Source organism: Lampetra planeri, chromosome 16 (assembly GCF_965212315.1).
Source record: "Lampetra planeri chromosome 16, kcLamPlan1.2.h2, whole genome shotgun sequence".
NCBI classification, from domain to species: Eukaryota; Metazoa; Chordata; class Hyperoartia; order Petromyzontiformes; family Petromyzontidae; genus Lampetra; species Lampetra planeri.
Window position 1 is genome coordinate 6,898,375 of NC_136122.1, and position 20,115 is coordinate 6,918,489.

Sequence of the window (20,115 nt, forward strand, 5' to 3'; positions counted from 1 at the left end):
GAAGTGGCTTATCACGTGGAAATTTATATCAGACAAATACTTGAACACGCACGTTCATTCTAAATGTGGAGGGAAAGACCGAAGGACCCGGAGAAAAATCCACACGAACACGAGGAGAACATGCAACCTTCAGATATACAGACGTCAGGGTCACGATCGAATCAAAAACCTACTGTAGACCAGGTGAGGTAGTTAACATCTCGCCACCGTGGCGACCTACCAAAAGAACGACTCATTTTATCAAACAAAGAGGATTTAAGGGCTGAGGCAATCACCTCCGGGAATATGAACTCCCGACCTTCTGACTGTTAGCCAAGACCAGCGGTGATTTCATATGGCCCACAAAAATATGTATCCATCACTGCAAGCATCTTTACCCCACTAATCAGGTACTAGATGGCAACACTGAGTTTCTTACGTCATAGCTCTCAGTCGCTGCAAGGGCCTCCGAGTGAGAGAAGCAATTAAGGTGTGTGCTTGTCTATGACTCGTCAAAGGGATTTGAAAGCCCTATTTGGCCTTCAGCAAGTGGGAATGATAACTGACGACAGATGAACAAAATTAAATGATACATCGATATGAGAGACAACAATAGATGCAGCGGAGACAGCGGGAGAGATTTAGGAGAAAAAAAAACATCAAATAATTTCTAGGCCATTGCTGTACAAGAAACAACCAAGGAAAGTAAAGAAAGTAATAAAATTGGAGGCAGCCTTTGCCCTGCAGTGAAAAGTCGTAGACTGAGAGCAGCAGCAGCAGCAACGAGGGAGAAGTTATCCCCTCCCACAGCAACGGGCCAATATCTGCGTGCGTGGCGAAGACAGCGGCGTGGACACTGGCTCGCTCTGCTCACCCAACTTGGGCAGGGAGTAGCTGAGGTTGAAGAAGTCGTGGTAGAAGTCCAGCAGCTGCAGGGTGATGTTGAGAGCCGAGTCGGCAGAGCCACGTCTCACGGCTTCCGGACGTGCGTACAGTCGTACCTAGCCAGCAAAGACAAAGATCTCCCATGTAGGCACGCAGACCGTTTGGGGCAAGGGCTGCGAGTGAGCACCCTGCAAATGTCTGCACGGCGCACGAGCGGGTGCTGCGGCCAGCAGGTCACCCCAGTGCCGATGATAATACACGCTGCAGCCAGCACTCATTTTGGCCGTGAGCAGGAATCAAACTCATGTAGCCATGATCGTCGCATAGTGTGCAAACACTGTGCTACCGTACCCCAGACACATTTTATACAAAGGACAAAATATCCTCCATATAGCCTTAACAGCCAATGCACTAAATTTCTATTTAAAGCTTTCGTGACTGCAGGGATTCATCTTCTTGGTTCTTTCAGTAAAGTCACGTAGAAGGGAAGTAATAAAATAATAAAAATAAAACATAATAAAATAATTCTCACGACGTTTCGGCCACAACGCAAGCAGCCGTCCTCAGGTGAAGACCAGGTTTGTCGTCTCATTCAGACGCTGTCTCCCCGACAGACCTGTTCTTCACCTGATGACGGCTGCTTGCATTGTGGCCGAAACGTCGTGAGAATTATTTTATTATGTTTTATTTTTATTATTTTATTATTTACATTCTACGTGACTTTACCGAAAGAACCAAGAAGATGAAAGCCAATGCACTGTTGGATGAATGCCTCCTTGCACTGTGTGAGTCATTGTCGCTATTTGATCATATTTCACACGCACTGCTCAGTGCAGATTTGGTGAAGGGGAACCTAGATTTGGTTTAATATGTAACTCGTGACTGATGTTAACTGTGGCCAGGAATCAAACTCAGCTAAACCAGGTTCATTGCACAGTGCACGAACCGACTGAGCAAGAGCTGATTTTTTAAAGGTTCAAAGGTGAAGGGCCTTCACTGTAGGGAGCTCTTGAAGGCCCCTTGAGAAGGCATTTGGTCTGCCCTTCCACAAAGAGCAGACAACTTGGAAGAGGTTGCTACTTGGCCCATTTTACCATGCCGGCCGGTTATCTCGGAAGAGGTGGCAGTACCCACACTTCACCCCACCACACGCGTCCTGCCGATCAACAACTAACTTCAGTGGAACGCATTTATGCTCCATAATAGAGGTTTGTTTGGGTTAGATCGCGTAAATATATGAATGGGTCGTTAAAACCCGCCACCACCCGACACAGTCAACTAGTAAGGGTTGTCACGTAAAAAGAACATGCGATTTCGTCACTAGTACAGCACACCTGTGTGTTGGAGAGGCAAGTCACAACATTTACAAACTGAATACGACGTTTCACCAGGAATTACAACTAGCTTCATCAGGCGACAGCCAGATTTGTCAAATCATGTTCCTTTGAACGGGAAAGACACTCGGCCTTGATTGAAGCGAGGATTATGAGATTTTGATGCTGGACTGTGTATGTGTTTGTATGTGCGCCTAGGCTGGCACAAGGTCAGTGGTGATGTCACCACCACTAAGCAGCGAATAGCGGCTGTTATTGTCATTGGGAGTTGTGGTGTGCTGGTTCTGGTGACAGCCAGATTCGTGCTGATGGGTGGACAGAGGTGGCGGTGGGGTGGGGTGGGATTTCAGAAACCGGCACCGTTGCTTCAACTGCCGCGCCGGGAGATCGGAGCGGCGACCTCTGTGTTCCCGCATTCTTAACCACCGCACCATTTGCCGGTGCCCTTGTGCTCTTCATTGACTGAACAAAAGCCGAACTGAGCACAACTGGCGTGAGCTTGGCAGCTGGGTGGTCTACGTATGCATGTAGAACTTCTTTCGCGCCGTACGTAGCCGACCGTGCCAATCGGAGGTGCGGCAGTGGGAGGGGGGAAGGACAACAAACGGAACACAAAGAAATAGTTCTAAAGAAATGATTTTGCAATCTACACAGCTCCAGGGGCTTCCAAATATCGGGAGGAAGAGAGCGCTCTGCAGACGACCGTAGTAGGAGCAGCGCATCTGAACGGGACGCAAAGCGGCATCTTCACCCCGCGCCGCTGTCTTCGTGCGGCGGTCGATTCGTGGCACGACTGACCACAACTGTCGTGAGCTTGCCAGCTGGGTGACGGTCTAGCAGTGGGTGAACCCGGCACCAAGCCCAGCGTCGAAGGTTCATTGCCTCCGGCACACCCGCTCATTTGTGCAGGGATTTATGAGAGCTGATCAAAGAGTGCGTACTGACAGAGGCGGAATGGCGCTAGAAAACAGGGTCAACGTTCAATTAAAAAGTACATTGCTCTTAGCAAGGATTACCTCATTATATAGCAACGGATTAACGGGCGTCTGAAGTAATCTCAGCTTTTTCATATCGCCGTGCGCATTGTGCATTTAAATTGAATATGAAGAAAAATAATGAGCATTTAACAAAAAACTGATATTATGGAGAACAATCAGAAAAAAGTGTTGACAAATGAGAGCATACCCCCAATTAGAAACTAGGCCTCCCAGTGACGTGCACGTGCCCGGTAGGATAAGTATAAACATGTGAATATGAAATAGCCTCAAAGCAGCATTACAAGCATAGGGGGAAATTTACTTTCAGAGTGGATCAGTAAGGGAGGTTTTTTTGTTGTTGCGAGTAAACCTACTCTTAGTCTCCTTGCAAAAGAGATGATGAATGTCATTTGGCTCTCGCCTGCTTTCAGTGTGGGACACGAGGAGTGAATTGATCTTTGTAATCATGGCTATAACTTGCTTCGAGGACACAGAGGTCTTGCACTCGGCGGTACACGACTCGTTAAGAATGTGTCTCGACATCTGGCGGAGAGAGTTTCGTGAAATGTATTTCCTGCAAAGGCCATCACCGCTGCCATCTCCATCGTTACGAAGATCCATTTATTCGACGGCGCCCAACAACGCAACAATTCCAATTGTTCTTACACGATCGCATTGTGCCACTTAAGTGAAAGTGTTAATTATATATTTACCTCCACTCACCCCCCCCCCCCCCCGATTTCACTCTTCTACTCTCATTGAAATGGACTCCTAAATTTCAGCTCACCCTGAATACGCAAACGGCTTCTCGCGTTCGGGCTCAATCTTTCACCGTACTTTCTATAAATGTTCCGCTGAAATTACTGCCATTCCTCATGCCCGCCACAATCCAGCGTATCTGGCACGATTCTCATTTTCCTATCTGGGGTTGTTGCTGTGTGCAACACAAGTAATTTACACAGACACAGACAGAGAGAGAGAGCAGAATGTAATAGAATGCACACCTCCTGATTTATACATTCAATGGCATCATTATTTGCATACATACGATATGGACTTTTGTCGGATCACGATAGCAGCGGAAACAGGTAGATCCCATTTTATGGGAAAAAGTGCGATTTTAGAAATATGTATTTTTTTTTTTACAAGATAAGATCGCCTTCACGTGCGCAACGCTTACAATGCAATGCATGTGCCAATAATTTTTGAGGGGGTGTGCATCGAATATTATGCATTTCGCTCTGCAATTCCGTTGTAAACATTTTCACAAGTACAACCCCTAAGCGGAGCCGTGTTTCCCACGTGAAATTAAACAGTGTTTGTGAGCAAAAACAAAATAGCGTGCGTTTTTGAAGAGGAAATGTTCCCCTTGGTGCACCGATGGTAAATATGTAAACGTGGTGCCGTATAATCACATGTAACATGTAACATGTTCCCATGACCAAATCACCCAGCATGTAGGCGATCTCGTCAAGCATCAGAAGCTGTGCAGGGCGAGACAAGATAGTGCTTTGATGCATGACCACTCCATATTACTGGTGTTAGAGCTCAGTGCTATGTTGTGGGCAGTTCAGCAAGATGCATTGTTGTACTGTACTCCTATGCATCCATGTCTATGCTCCCGCGCCTTCACACAACCCACACTTTCCAGGATGGTGATGTATCATCAAATGACATCCAGGACCCACACTGTGTGGGGAGGACCTATCCAGCAATGGATTGACAAAAAAATGTGCGTATGTAGGTGTATAATGTTAGTCAAGAGCCAAAGTGTTCTCATACTCACACACATATTCAACATTCGGCCATGTTCATGTTCGGGTTGCCAAGTCTGACTGACGCTAACCCGGGAGGTGTTTTATTTTTTTATTTTCTTAAAATATCCTCTTTTAAAATCTCCCGGATTGCTTTCAATAGGCGCTGGGAGATCAATGCCAATTCCCGGTAGAGATTCCCGGCCAATCCAGGTAAGGGTTGGCAACTCTCGTTCATCTCCATTGATGTCCCTGAGCCAATGGTGAAAATTTAATTTATCTGACAAGCGCTATCCATTGGTGCTGCACCTCTGTGTTGACTATCCACAGATGTGCAGTCCAGAGATTGCTTGTTCAGGCCACGAATAGCGGGAAGGGCCTCCACTGGAGGTGCTCTAGAGGAGTGGTTCTCAATCCGGGGGTACACGGACCCCTGGGGATACGTGGCAATGCCCCTGGGGATACACGTGAGGTGATTTATACAATTGTGTGAAATGATAACATAGGTGAGAGTCATTGGTGAATAGTCATGTATGAATCTGCCAATATAAAACAACTACAATACAATTTTAGTCCATGTGGTAACCTAGAATGATCTAAAATATCCTTCTAAACGCATTGATCGTCAACAACGCTGGTTTCCAAGAGTAAACAATGTGGTTTCCAAGAGTAAACAACGTGGTTTTCAATAGTAAACAACGTGGTTTTCAATAGTAAAAAACGTAGTTTTCAAGAGTAAAAAACGTGGTTTTCAAAAGTAAAAAACGTGGTTTTCAAGAGTAAAAAACGTGGTTTTCAATAGTAAAAAACGTGGTTTTCATTAGTAAACAACGTGGTTTCCAAGAGTAAAAAACGTGGTTTTCAATAGTAAAAAACGTGGTTTTCAAGAGTAAAAAACGTGGTTTTCAAGAGTAAAAAACGTGGTTTTCAAGAGTAAAAAACGTGGTTTTCAAGAGTAAAAAACGTGGTTTTCAAGAGTAAACAACGTGGTTTCCAGAGGTGTGGACTCGAGTCATGTGACTTGGACTCGAGTCAGACTCGAGTCATGAATTTGATGACTTGCGACTCGACTTGGACTTGCATAACAATGACTTTGTCCCACCTATGAGATGTGGACTCGAGTCATGTGACTTGGACTCGAGTCAGACTCGAGTCATGAATTTGATGACTTGCGACTCGACTTGGACTTGCATAACAATGACTTTGTCCCACCTCTGGTGGTTTCCAAGAAAAACCAGCGAGCACGAACACATGACGTCACGCATGCAGAGCGTGACGTCAGTGGCGTCACTCCTGGGGGGGGGGGTGAAGACCGCACCGGGTGACACCATCAGAGGGGGTGACACCAAGATGGCTGTCTATAACATTTTTGTGCAGTGTTTCAGCAGGAATGTATTATTTTTCATAAACATATGCCTGTATTTAGTTATAACAACAAAAACATTTTTCGTAAGCCCAGCTTACATGTACTGTATCAATATACCTACAAGGCTAAAACTCTGTGCTAAGGCTGCCGTCCATGAATGACGTCACGCACCTGGGGGGGGGGGTAGACATTTGTGACGATGTGTGACGAGGGGGGGGGGGTGAGAAATATGACGTCACATAAAAATGCGCAACTTTCAATATAAACAACACGTTCTACTTAATTAAATAGAATTGTTCTTCTTGGTTCTTTCGGTAAAGTCACGTAGAAGGGAAGTAATAAAATAATAAAAATAAAACATAATAAAACAATTCTCACGACGTTTCGGCCACAACGCAAGCAGCCGTCCTCAGGCGAAGAATGAGAACATTATCAAGCTAGGAGCTTATATAGGTGTTGCGAGGAGGAGCGCCTTAACAAAAGAATGTGCATATGAAGAGGAATTTAGCATACCAATGGACAATGCGTAGGAGGTGGGCGGAGGGGTTTCAAAGTCCCATTATGCCCATGCATTATGCAGGATCAACAGCACCACGGGGGGGCGCAAGAAGATGAATCCCTGCAGTCACGAAAGCTTTAAATCGAAATAAATAGAATTGTTAAAACAACACTAATTTTGATAAATTTTCATTATTAACTATTTCATTATTTAAATTTACTAAGGTCACCTTATATTTATTCCATGAAAGAGCATTTTGCTTCTCCATCGAAGAATGGAGGAGTATACATTTAGTTAATCAGCATTTAGATTTTAATGATTCTACCAGGGCTTTTCATTCCGTGGAATGAATATGTGATTGTTATAATTGTACTCTCCATTTTGCTTCATTCTACTACAAAGTTTCAAGCATTTTTTATAGTGATAATTACTTTTAATATATGATAATTATAAGACAATTTCAATATAATATTCTGAACATCTGCAGTTTTAGTTAGACGATGAATATTTTCAAGTGAATTTTATGCTAAATTTCAGCTTTCCAATGCCTCCATTTTAATAAGTGTTGTCGCCTACAACATCAGAGTGCAGAGCCACATTAAATACGCACGACAATGACAATAGTTTAAAGCAATTTGAAGCATTTTAACACGTAAAGCAGTGCACTATTTGTCTTTTGTCAACGTGACACTATTTTACTGATTGGCCGTGTCGGGTGGTGGAGGGTTACGACACATCTATAAATAACGCGATCTAAACCCAAAAACGTTGATTATGAATTTGAAGCATGTTTTATTTTCAAAATGGAAATATGGTTTTGGGGGGGGGGGGGGCAGAGCTTTGTGACGTCATATTTGAGGGGGGGTGTGACTTTTTGTGACGCCGTGTGCAGAAGGGGGGTGGGGTAAAAAAAACATACAAAATCGCGTGACGTCATTTATGGACGGCCCCTAATTTACTTTTTTACATGCTTTCTTTTAACTCACTCTGTTGTTGTTGTCGTTGTTGTATCCTCAAATCTTGTAACTCAATTTTAAATCACTTCCCAATGTGGTAGCGACTGCAAACTTGGTATACTTATGTCATACTGATGCCAATATTATATTCTATCATAAAAAACAACGTATATATATTTTTAACAATCTTTTTTACACGTTATCTTTCGGCTTCGGTCTAATTATCCACGGTCAACTGACGTTGGCTGTAATTGGCCACGGTCCCTTACGCTATGGCAAACTTCAGGGCCACTTTCTGGAGTCGTGGAGTTCTTCCATTATACTAGTACATTTCATAAAAGCGTGTTTAAAAAAATTAAATATTACTTTTAACCTTCTAATGTGCTCCGGTCAGAGCTGTCATTGTTACCCAACTACAGTGACGCTTCTAATCACGTGGTCTCGTCTGCACGCGCTACAAGCACGCGCTGTTGTGTTCGTCGCTGCTCGTGTTTTTATAGTCGCTGATTTTGTCAAATTTGCTGGTGTTTGAGCTACAATATTGTGGTAATCAGTGTGAACCTATCTCAATAATTTCTTTGGAAAATGAAGTATCAATTAAAGTAAAAGAAGGAGAAAAATCTAAAAAGGCTTCCGCTCCGTTACTAATAATGTTGTAACTAATAATGTTGTAATTCAATTTAGAAAGATTTTACAAAACAATTTGGTTGTTCATATTCATATAATCTAAGAAATATCACGTTTAAGCAATTTAAAACTATATCACATATTATTCTATGATTAAAATTGATAATAAACTTACATGTAAAACAATTATTGATTATATAACTATTTGATAACTAGACAGAGAAATTGACAATTTAAAACATGAAATGGGAGGAAATGCTATGTTTCTTGTTTAGAAATATAACTTAAATCTTAAAATCAGTTTTTTATTTTAGTCTTTTTTATTATCTTTAAAAACATTACTGTCTTCCAAATATATATCTGCTTTTGATGTACAGTAGTTCTTAAATGTTTAACGTTTTTTTACTTCGAATTCTATTGTTTTGTTACCGAATTTTCACTTTAACCACGTGAAACTATGTAAAAGTAAATACATTTAGGCTGTACGTATGACATTGTAATATGAAGGTGTAATTTTAATGTTGCTAGTTGTTTACGTCACTACTATTGCCATTACATTCAGTGATTTACGGGAATTACGATTTACGAGTAACATTAGTACAAAACACATTACTAAGGATTCTGTACGGTCTGTTACGGGAGGAGGTCCATGGGGGGTGACACCACGAGTTACCGCACTGGGTGACACCAACCTTAGTGACGCCACTGGCGTGCGTTGCATTTTTATTTTGTATTCGCCTGCAGCTACTCGCTACGTTAGGATACTTGACAAAACTGAAAATTAGTTAAAAATTGATGTTCATTATAATTGTTTTTTTACCCTTCTATCTGGCAACAAAACTGACACCGTTTTACAAGGAGTCATGTTTGCATAGACCGCAATACCTACAGTCATAATACAAACAAAAGACTCCTTGTAAAAAGGTGTCAGTTTTGTTGCCAGATAGAAGGGTAAAAAAACAATTATCATATTTTTACTGGCAAATGAGGTTCCCATGGTGTAATTGATGTTCATTATTCATACTTTTTTTTCTCGGAACCATGTTGGGTCAGGCAAGGGGCGACTCGGTTGAAACAAAATTCAACAAGGGGTGGTACAGTCGCCAAAAAATGTTGAGAGGCACTGCTCTCGAGAACACCTCGAGACGGCATTTGGCCTACTCTTCCACGCTGCCCAGATGATTTGTAAGGGGTGTAAGTACACACACACTAACCCACCACACTAATATTGCCCATCGACTAATCCGATTTGCCAAATGTGAAAATGTTCCCGCAAATTAATGACACACAGCAACTATTGCCCCCCATCATTCAAAAACTTGTCAGGACCCTGAGGCATTCCTGGCCACACATCGTAACGCTGCAATACCCCGGTTTAAGTCGGGGGATGCGTTCCTGAAAGGTGCGAGGACGAATATCGAAACGAGGTCAATCAAAGCGACGTACAGGGTAGTAGTGTGTGGTGGAGGCGAAGGTTGAGAGGCGACAGGATAACGAGAGAGGACACGTGATGCGGTCAGCGACGTCAGTGTGGGGTTGAGGTCGACGCAAATGACGTAGTGGTGTTAATCATAAAGTCACGTAGAAGGGAAGTAATAAAATAATAAAAATAAAACATAATAAAATAATTCTCACGACGTTTCGGCCACAACGCAAGCAGACGGCTGCTTGCGTTGTGGCCGAAACGGCTGCTTGCGTTTTGGCCGAAACGTCGTGAGAATTATTTTATTATGTTTTATTTTTATTATTTTATTACTTCCCTTCTACGTGACTTTACCGAAAGAACCAAGAAGATGAATCCTTGCAGTCACGAAAGCTTTAAATCGAAAGTTAATCATAAAGTGACGATGTGTTTTAGAAATGACGTTAAAGGGGTAGAGACGTAAATTAGCGTGTTACTGTCTTAAGACGAGCACGCATTTTATCAGCTCTGGAAGGAAACGTGCACAGGGTTAATCCTTATCTGTGATATGAACTCGTGATCCCCCGCGGACGATAAATTGTGCCTCAGGCACTCTGCCATTGTACCACCTGGCCTGTGTAATGAGCGACTCTCAAACAGTCCCATTCGTCCGGATGTCTGTGCACAACTTTCGCACATTCAAAAAGAAAACCCACTTCAGCTGTGCTCTAATTATACAAACAGATGACACGCGAGGCGCTGTGTATGCCTATGACCCCCCCCCCCCAGCATCTAATGTGATCTCTAGCCACCATCCGCAGAGTAATGGGTAGAGGGGGGAGGCGTGTGTGCATATGGGAACGGCGGCTTTATGAGAAATATTATTGCTGTTGTTACCGCAGGGTTTACGAGACCCCCCCCCCCGCAACGATACTTTTCGTCGTTGTAAACATTCGCGTAGGCTGCTCAAATGATTATTGCATCCCCCCCCCCCGCCGATGCCACCATAGTCAAAAGGTCAGGCCCTTTTCCTCCAAGCTTCCAAGAAAAACTGCCGTGATGGTAGTAAAAAAAATGCAATTATACGCAACACGAAAACATGTGGACTGGTTTAGGATTTGTTTTAATAAATTGGAAAGTAGGCCTGTGATTAATCACGGGTCTGGGGCTCTCTGAAAATGCTCAACAATATTCTATTTATAATACAGACATTGGGCATTGTTAATTCATGGGATGTAATGCAATATTGATTACATTTTTCATTCGTTGATTACACATTTATCGAAAGCTTTGTGGAGAGTTCTGTATTTTAAACCTCCTTCAAAGGCAGTCGTTCAGTCTTCACGAGTGGACAAATAAACTAAACTACAATTGATAGAGCAGCATATGCTTTATATAGCGTAGATTACACATCATACAATGGCATGAGAATGAGTGTATGTGGAGTATGTCTCAAAATAAGGTCCTTGGGAGTAGACAAGCGGAGTGTCTATGTTTATTAAATGTTTAAAAGTGAGAATGGTCAACCCTGCTCGACAAATTTAGACAGTCAAAAGCCTACTTGCTGGACTGCATCTTAAAGTCAGTTCACTGCCATGGAAGTGCATACGCTGGCTTTATCCCCATGTGATCCACTGACAATACTGGTTTACAGGCATGCGCCACCACAATACAATCTACGTAGTAAGCGGCTAGTCTGTATGTACGTCTGGAGAACTCCTTTGAGACCTCAACCAATTTCAAGAAACGAGGAGCCATTTGAAGGCTTATGGAATGTAATGTATGGGAAGGAGATCACAATTATGAAAATAATTTAACCTTTGACCCGATATTCACATAATTTGGCCGCTCATCTACTCTGCCATTTAAAATAGTCCAATGCTTGAAGGGAGTCTCATTTCATAATCACACAATGTCTTGTATGTATGTACTGTACGTTGAACTTCTTTCACACCGTACATAGCCAACCGTGCTTATCAGAGGCACAAGGGAAGGACAACAAACTAAACACGAAGAGCAGTTCTAAAGAAATTAGTTTTCAATCTAGATTTTTCAAGTGCATAGCTTCAGTGGCTTCCTAATATCGGAAGGAAGAGCGTTCCAGACAGACGCAGAAGCGCGTCTGAAAACGCTCGATGCGGTGAGCATCATTGGCGTGTGCTTCTGAATCTCAATGGACTTCCCACTCGTGCAGCATACACGTTTGTTCATTAAATGGTCAGACGGCTCCGGTTTGAGCTGTGGTCTCACGGTCGGCGAAGCTGGGAGTTCAAATGTCAGTCAGCGCATAAAATCAGTAACACTGTGGGATGGCTAAAATGTTAGTAGTACGCGTGACGTGAGGCCTGCCAAAAAAAATGTGGAATTCCCACCACTGACTCACTACCAAAAATGAATGAGCATTACTCTCATGTTCGTTTAACACGTAGGAGGCTTTAGCGACCAATATCATCCATAATACAGCAAATTTGTTTGTTAGATTGCGTAAATATAAATGTGTCATTAAACCTGCCACCACCCGACACAGCCAATTAGTAAGGTTTGTCATGTAAACAGAACATGCCAATTCGTTACTAGTACAGCACACCGGTGTGTTGGAGAGCAAATCCACAACACTTACAATCTGAATACGACGTTTCACCAGTAATTACAACCGGCATCATCGGGCGGCAGCCATATTTGTCAAATTATGTTCACTCGGCCTTGATTGAAGCGAGGATTATGAGATTTTGATACTGGAATGTGTATGTGTTTGTATGTGCACCTAGGCTGGCACAAGGTCTGTGGTGATGTCACCGCCACTAAGTAGAGAATGGCGGCTGCTGTTGTTGTTGGGAGATGTGGTGTGGTGGTGATGGCTTGTAGTGCATTGCAGAAATATGGTAGACCTAGTTTTAGTTCACACTTATTAATAACGGCAGTATCAAGTGAACCGTTCCTGGGCTCTAACCCAGGCCTACTCAGCCATATAAATGAGTGCTTGGTACTGGGATGACAGATAAACATAATTCACTACGGAGTGGATTACTGATAAAAGACAAAACAAGAAGCTGGAGACATTACCGACACGAACTGTAGGCAGGAATCAAATATAAGACCATGGGTTCACAACGCGGTGTGCTAACTGCTGCGCCACCGCCCCGCCCCACCGGCACATGCGAGGCAAAACGGAAGATGGAGCAGCGAACGCGTCACCAGCATACCACGGCGCCTCCCACCCACCTTGATGCCGTTGCGGGTGATGCCCTCTCTGTACTCGAAGTCGCAGAGGGCCCAGGCGAAGAAGTAGGTGGACATGGGCGGGCTGCGCTCGAAGTGGTCCACCACCCAGCCGGGCTCGGGCGCCGGCTCCTGGCTGGCGAGCGGCATGTTGGAGAGCGCCAGCATCGCGTCCGCGTGGTGCAGGCTCAGCGTGAAGGTGGCCTTGTAGAGCGGCTCGTCGAAGCAAGGGAACGCCTTGCGGGCGTGCGTCGGGGAGAACTGCGTCACGCCGAGGTACCTGGGCGCACGCTGGACCCGTGTTAGCTCCGGCGGGCCCCAGGCAGTGGGCCACGGCTCGCCACGCATACATGGCGGAACAGCTCCGATTACATATCTGTCAACCCCTTATCAGTGCCTACTTCATTACAGACTAATTCAGACCTTATTGGTCACCCCGTGCCCTTATAAATCTCAATGTTCATTCAGCAAAGTCCCATGTCAAGGGAGAAACCAAAAAATACAAAACATTTAAACTCAATTTCCCTGTACAAGAATACGGGTAAACCATATGGGTTGACAGGTATGCAATTAGCATGGGTTGGCTACATACGGTGCGAAAGAAGTTTAACATACATGCAACACCCTTGTTTTTGGGATTTGTTTTCGTCTATTCCCCCCATCCCCCCCCATCCCCCACGACAGTGCGATGGTGTCTCATCAAGAAATGTCAGAGATTTCGCATTGCAGTGGCACCCTTATCACGAGATCTCTGCAAGTGACCTCTGGTTCAAACAGTAGTAGGCAGACATGCTACTGCTGGCGAGTAAGATTTGTCACATGATATCCAAACCATTATTTATCATTGTCATAGCTGGAATTTTGCCAAATGAAGTGCAAACCCCTACTTTAAATGGGATCAATTTAATTTGGACAGTCATTGGTGACTACTATCCTTGAGAACTTGGCATAATTTCGGCCCATGGTCTTGATCATAATCCAGAATCGGAGCAGTGCCAAGAAGCGCAGTTTCGTGACCTCTGGGCCACTCAGCCACCTCTCAGCAGAAGCCCTCTTAATATAGCCGATAGGTTAACGATGCATGCCTCTTGCCGAGGTTGGTGCAAATTTCTAGGTGGCTGGGTGGCTCAGAGGGCCTTACACTCGTGCCACAGCACTGAGCTCGCCCTTCAGAGGTTGTGGTTTAAACTAGTAATTGCCGTGCCAAATATTTACCTAGGAAGGTCCCAGGATCCTGAAAACGCTCATTAAAACGATTATTGAAGCCCCAGGTCTATGAGGGGTAATACTCAAAACACTGCAATCTCCCTAGCCACCTTGCAGCACAATGACTACAACACCTGGCAAACCCCTGGTGGTCACCCGTCCAACTACCATCCAGGTCCAACCTGCTTGGCCTCCGAGATTTGATCAAATTTGGTCAATGATCGTGATTTGGGTTCGTAGTGGTTTCAGCCGCTAATGAATAAACCAACCTATCACATATAAAATAAGTCGGTCTTATCCCAGTCAACAATGGTTGCACATAAAAAAAAACATTGCAGAAAATATATTTTCTCACTAAATGATCCATAGTCCACCTCTAAGAACTAATAATAATGACTCTTGTTGCCATGCAGGGGACAATCTTTGATGGGCACCGCAGGGTGTGCCACAACACGTGGATAAAAGTGACTTCGAAAGTAGTTCTGCGAAGCCACCTGTCACAGGCTCTTGCCTGACATGAGATACACCAGTCACTGAATTCCAAACAGAATTTCTTCATCTCGACATGATGCCAAGAACCCAGTTGGAATGGACACAATTATTTTATATATAAATAAATATATTCTATAACCACATATGCGGATCCTGCCTTTTTATTGTAAAACTAATATTAAATATGTTGACATTTTATGCACTAACAACAAATATATTCTATTCAAGGGATTGTTATCTTGGCACAGAGAGAGGCTTATTTTATTATTGAGCTCTTCACAACAGTAGAGCCACGTATCACTGGGAGACAACAATCAAGTAACAACAAACATCACAGGCTTCCTACTGGCATCCTTCAATGCTCAGTCTATCATACACAAACTCATTATATTTCATGAAGCCTCCACATTCCACTGTGTGAAATGACAAGAGAGAAACTGCACGTTGTTAAATGGCCACAAAAATCCATAGACACGTAAAAATAAAGTGATGAACGTAATTTATTTAATATGCAATGATTTTAATTGTACTTTATCTTACTTACAAGGGGCTTAGGCAAGGATATGTGCTCATTAATTAAACGTGATACAAAAAATAAATGTTGACTCTCCACATCTGTCAATGTAAAAGAATCAGAGAATTGCATCAATTGTATACAATAATGAAAGGACGTAACTGGGCAGTTCCGTGAATGTTGGATGAACATTTCAGACACTATGAAGACGTGGCGAATCATTAGTATAACGATTCAAGTGGCTTTATATTTTAGCGTAGTATGTTAACCAATTAGGACTGCGATTCAGACAGAAATAATACCGCCAGATTTCTTTACGAGAGGAGAAATGCTGGAAAAATGTTTATCTCTCATCGGCGCTGGGATGGCAACGGTGCATCGAGTTTGACGTATGTGTCAAACCATTAATTTATTCCATATATATACGCCATATTATATTAAATTGCAAATAATGGGATTCACACTGACACCCCAAGTGTATTGGTCGGATGGGTTTGGAAATGTTTTAACTTCAGTTGTCTTCTTCGTGAAACTACCCAACTTTGAATGAATTGTTTAAAGTAGAAGGGTGCATCCCCATAACAACTCATTCACACGAGGGCGATTTCAAAAACGTGCCCCATTGTTTCAAGATACAACCTCTGACATTGCAAGCTCGGTGTGCTATCCACTACACCACAGCAGCATCCCAATGATTTAAATGTATGTTAAACTATTCTTAGGTTTTTTCGGTAAAGTCACGTAGGTAAAACATTAAAAAAGTAAAATAAAATAAAAATGTTAATGTTTTACCTACGTGACTTTACCGAAAAAACCTAAGAATATGAATCCTTGCAGTCACGAAAGCTTCAAATCTAGAATGTATGTTAAACTGTATGCACGTATGTACGTCAAACTTCTTTCGCACCGTACGTAGCCAACCGCGCTAATGTGAGGTGCTGGGAAATGCCGCTTCACCGTAATGCACCCCTCGTCACCTCTCCACTGGAGGTACAAATCCTCAGTGCGGCACGGAAGCCCAGCAGCAAGAGTCACCCGCGTAAGCGCTCGATGTATCGTACGGAAACGTCGCACAGCCTTCAACCAAAATGCATTTGACTCTCAAAGCCTGAAGCCGAGTGCCCAGAGGCGGGCGCCGATGATGCCCATGATGGCACCCTCATGGCGATGCATCGAAAGCTCCGTGGCGAGCCAGAGGCTTGGATTGTGGCCAAAAGGGCACGAGGATCTGACATGGTCAATTGTCTCGAGTCCAATTTTTGTCAAATTTGACAAGCACAGACGGGAAAGAAGAAACGAAAAAGAAAGAAGAAGGACCACTGCCATATTCATTTCAGATAGTCGCTTGTGGACTATAAATTCAAAGTTGTTTAGGGTAATTGGGAATTTATACAAATTTTTCATGCCTTCTACCATAATACTGCATAAAAGTTAACACTAGGGAATGGAGATATTTTGGAATGGAAGTAAATCATCCGGTGGAATTTTGAATCAGGGTTGCATGGTGCTTTTGATTTGTCTGTTAACACATGCAAATGCATCGCTGTATGTCATATATTGCATGTATGTGCCTGGATGATATATATATATATTACAAAGGTCAAGCTTGATGTCAAAACTGTTATACGCATCCGCTAGGGAGGTGATTACTCATGAAGGTGTAGTATGTGTGAGGCTTGTTTTTCTGTAGCCCGTGATGCCACTTACACAAGAAATTCTGGCACCTTTATAGGTGTGCATTGCAGCGCTGGTGCATTAAAAGATAAATTCTCGTTATTCAAAGCGTGTGCACAAATCTCTTTAAATGTGCATGCAAACGTATGTTGTCGCTGCTTATGCACCTATGAATGGTGTGGATAACAAGCAGGGTTATTCTCAAATGTATCAAATAATTCCACATTTAAAACATATTTTCTGGTCAAAGGTTAAAGTGATTTCTTGCTCATAACAAGCATGAAGGTGGTGCTCATCTACTGTTTACAGCCCTGGGCCAGTGGTGGAAATTCCACGTGACTATGATGGGGCCAAGTTTATCCAAAGGACAACCACTGCTGATTCTCCACAAAGCAATATTCATTTTATCGACCCCAGGAGGGATGATGGACTGAGTCGACCCCCAACCAGGATTTGAACCTTCCAATTGCGAGCCACTCGCTCTACCACTGAGCCAGTCTACGCATGCAGATTTCATTTAAAAAAAATCATCATCAAGACAGCAATTTTGCCCACGATTACAGCACACGTGTGATTGGTATTGCATTACATAATTCACAACAGCATTTCCATTCGTGTTCCCTGGTGACCTTTATGTTACTTGAACAGAAACGCTGTTTGCTCCACGGGAATACGATAAAGGAAGAGTTGTGCACGTGAGCTGGGATTTTACATGTTTCGTTTTTCACCAAGCAGAATGAGAAAGGAGCTTGCATGCAATGGATGAATTGCAGATGCAAGAAAGCAGAGGTCCCTAAATGTCGAATTATTTCATCATCATCATCAGCCATGGCCAACGGTCCACTGCGAGATGGAGGCTGGCCGCAAACTGTTGCCATTCTCTCAGTCTTACAATGCAACAATCCGTCGCTCCATCTCCTCACGAACGAAGATCATTTCAGGCATGTTCTCCCCTTCAGCTTCACTCTGCCATTAGTGTCGATCAATGGCCATCATGCAGTCTACCAACTGTCCTGCCCATGACCACCTACCTGTTATTGATCCATGCGCTACCATCAGTGTAATCTCAAGCGTGCACATTTCCGCACCTTTGCTTATTTGCACACTTTGCAGCTTTGGTTACAATTTTCTTTGTCGATATTTCTGATCCATGTCATTGCTTGTTTATATATATATACCGATTAAAATCGTTCTTTTTAAGGCACATTGGCGTTGCTCAATTTGACAAAGCCACTCCAAACTCCTCTTGACCATGGGCCCATCATCCCTTCTTAGCAATGTGTCCTCCCCCAAACACTCACCCTCGTCAATAACACGGTGTGGCTTGAAAATAAGAAATGTATGACGGGTGACGTTTCGGCCAACGAGCCATCTTCATTGCTTGTGCACCACTGCCAACGCAGCACCTAATGAGTTGCACTACCCAAACCCACTTGCATTTCTCGTCAATATGGCGTCTTCAACTGATGCATGTCTTTCTGTCTCTCGGTGTAAATGAAACAAAGAGTTTACAATGTTATTTGGATACGTGTGCGCTACGCCATAGTACGCCTTAGTACACAACATACACGCCTCGGGGTTACACGAGGATAAGTTGTAATATAGCTTAAACCGCAGCCTCTTTTATTGCCCATGTTCCACTCAATCAGAACTGATGTGGCAGCTGTAAGATGATGTAGTGGAGGGTTACTTGTAACCACAGGGCGCTTACAAGTGTAAGGGTCGCGTAAGGACGCCTGAAAGTAATGTCGGGGTCACATAAGGACACCTTAAGTAAAGAATGAATAAATTACTTCAGAGGTACAGCCAGGGGAGGGAGAGCATGGGATTGGCCGTGGGATCAGAGGGGACACGCGGGAGATGCAAACGAGGGAGAAAGAACGAGCAGAGGCTGAGAAAGAAACCGAGGGACAGGATTGGTGGAAAGGAGGGAGAAGGAGAGGATTGAGAAGAGCCTTCTGGAAGGTTTGAGAAGATTCGGAGAAGGATAAAACAAGACGGTGTGACGTGAGCTCGGAGCGCTTGGCGAGAGAGAGAGACGGCTTCTTGTGAGTATGCGTGTGTTGGAGTGTAAGGGATAGGGGAGCGGTGGTGCAGCGGTTAGCGCGCTGCGCTTCGGAACTGCCAAACCGAGTTCGATTGCCGCTCACGGCCAAAACCAGTGACGATTATATGAACCAGTACCAGGGCTCCCCTAGATTGACTCAAAAAAGTACCTGATGCGATGTGCATGAGGGAGACAAAGGCGGCCGGGCGTGGTGCTGGCAAAACCACCCCCTTCGTGTGCTGCGCCGGCCTTAATTTGGTGCTCGCTAACAGCCCTTGCCCAAAATGGCTGTTAAGACTATACAGGGAATCTTTGTTTTTGTCATTTTAGAGGCAATACAGCCCTTACCCCAAGATGCCTCATGTGGACTCTCTTCCACAAGCATGCCACATTCTTGCAACCTTATTGCCAAATTTATCATAAAGGTTTTTTCTCTCTCTCTCTCTCTCTCCACGTGTCCCGTTCTTTCTGCCGGAGACGTCAATAACATTTTTTCAGAATGACGTCAATATGGCAAAAAATTCGTTACCACCAGCTGCCACGCTTGCTTCTCCTACCGTCTGTTGCATCGCGGTATCTGTTTGCAAATATTTCATCTCCATCGTGTGTTATGGTTCTATCTTCCTTTGGGGGTTGCCAGTTGTGAATAACCGATAATCAACCTCCTATGTGCTGCGTTCATGCTCCCCGACCATTACTTCCAATGAAATCTTCAATCAGCTTTTCAGGCATGTTCTTGAATTTCACGTTGTTTTTCTCATCATTTAATGTATGTATATTGAATGTATTTATATTGAACTTGTTTCGCACCGCACTTTACCTCAACCTGTCCACAGGCTTTATAAACAGTCGATTTACATTTCTCCCTTTTACGTCGTTGGCAAATACGTCGTCACTTTCCTTATAAATGCCACTACCTGATTTGTGTCACCTCAACCCACACGTCGCCGACAGCAGCATCCGTCCTTTCTCGTATCTGTCGCCTCCACCTGCCCTGTAAATCGTTTTGATTAACATCGTTTCGACGTCAACGCATCCCACGATGTGAACCACCGGTGTATTGCCGTGCCGTACCCATCACAGCACGATATGAAGTTGCGGCATTCTTTTCATCATTTTGTTCATCTAGGCATTTTTATTTAAAATCAGCTACCTGCCGATATTAACCAACGTCGGTTCATGTG

The 20,115-nt window shown here is 43.7% G+C and overlaps 1 protein-coding gene across 1 annotated transcript in view; it reads right to left on the reverse strand.

Moving 5' to 3' along the window:
• Positions 1-20,115, reverse strand: part of TRHDE (thyrotropin releasing hormone degrading enzyme) — a 213,440-nt gene that overhangs the window by 190,655 nt on the left and 2,670 nt on the right. The window contains exons 2-3 of the mRNA XM_078601407.1: positions 13,002-13,278; positions 854-980 (exon numbers count right to left, since the gene is read on the reverse strand). Of these exons, the coding sequence (XP_078457533.1) occupies positions 854-980; positions 13,002-13,278 (404 nt within the window). The remainder of the gene's footprint in view (positions 1-853; positions 981-13,001; positions 13,279-20,115) is intronic.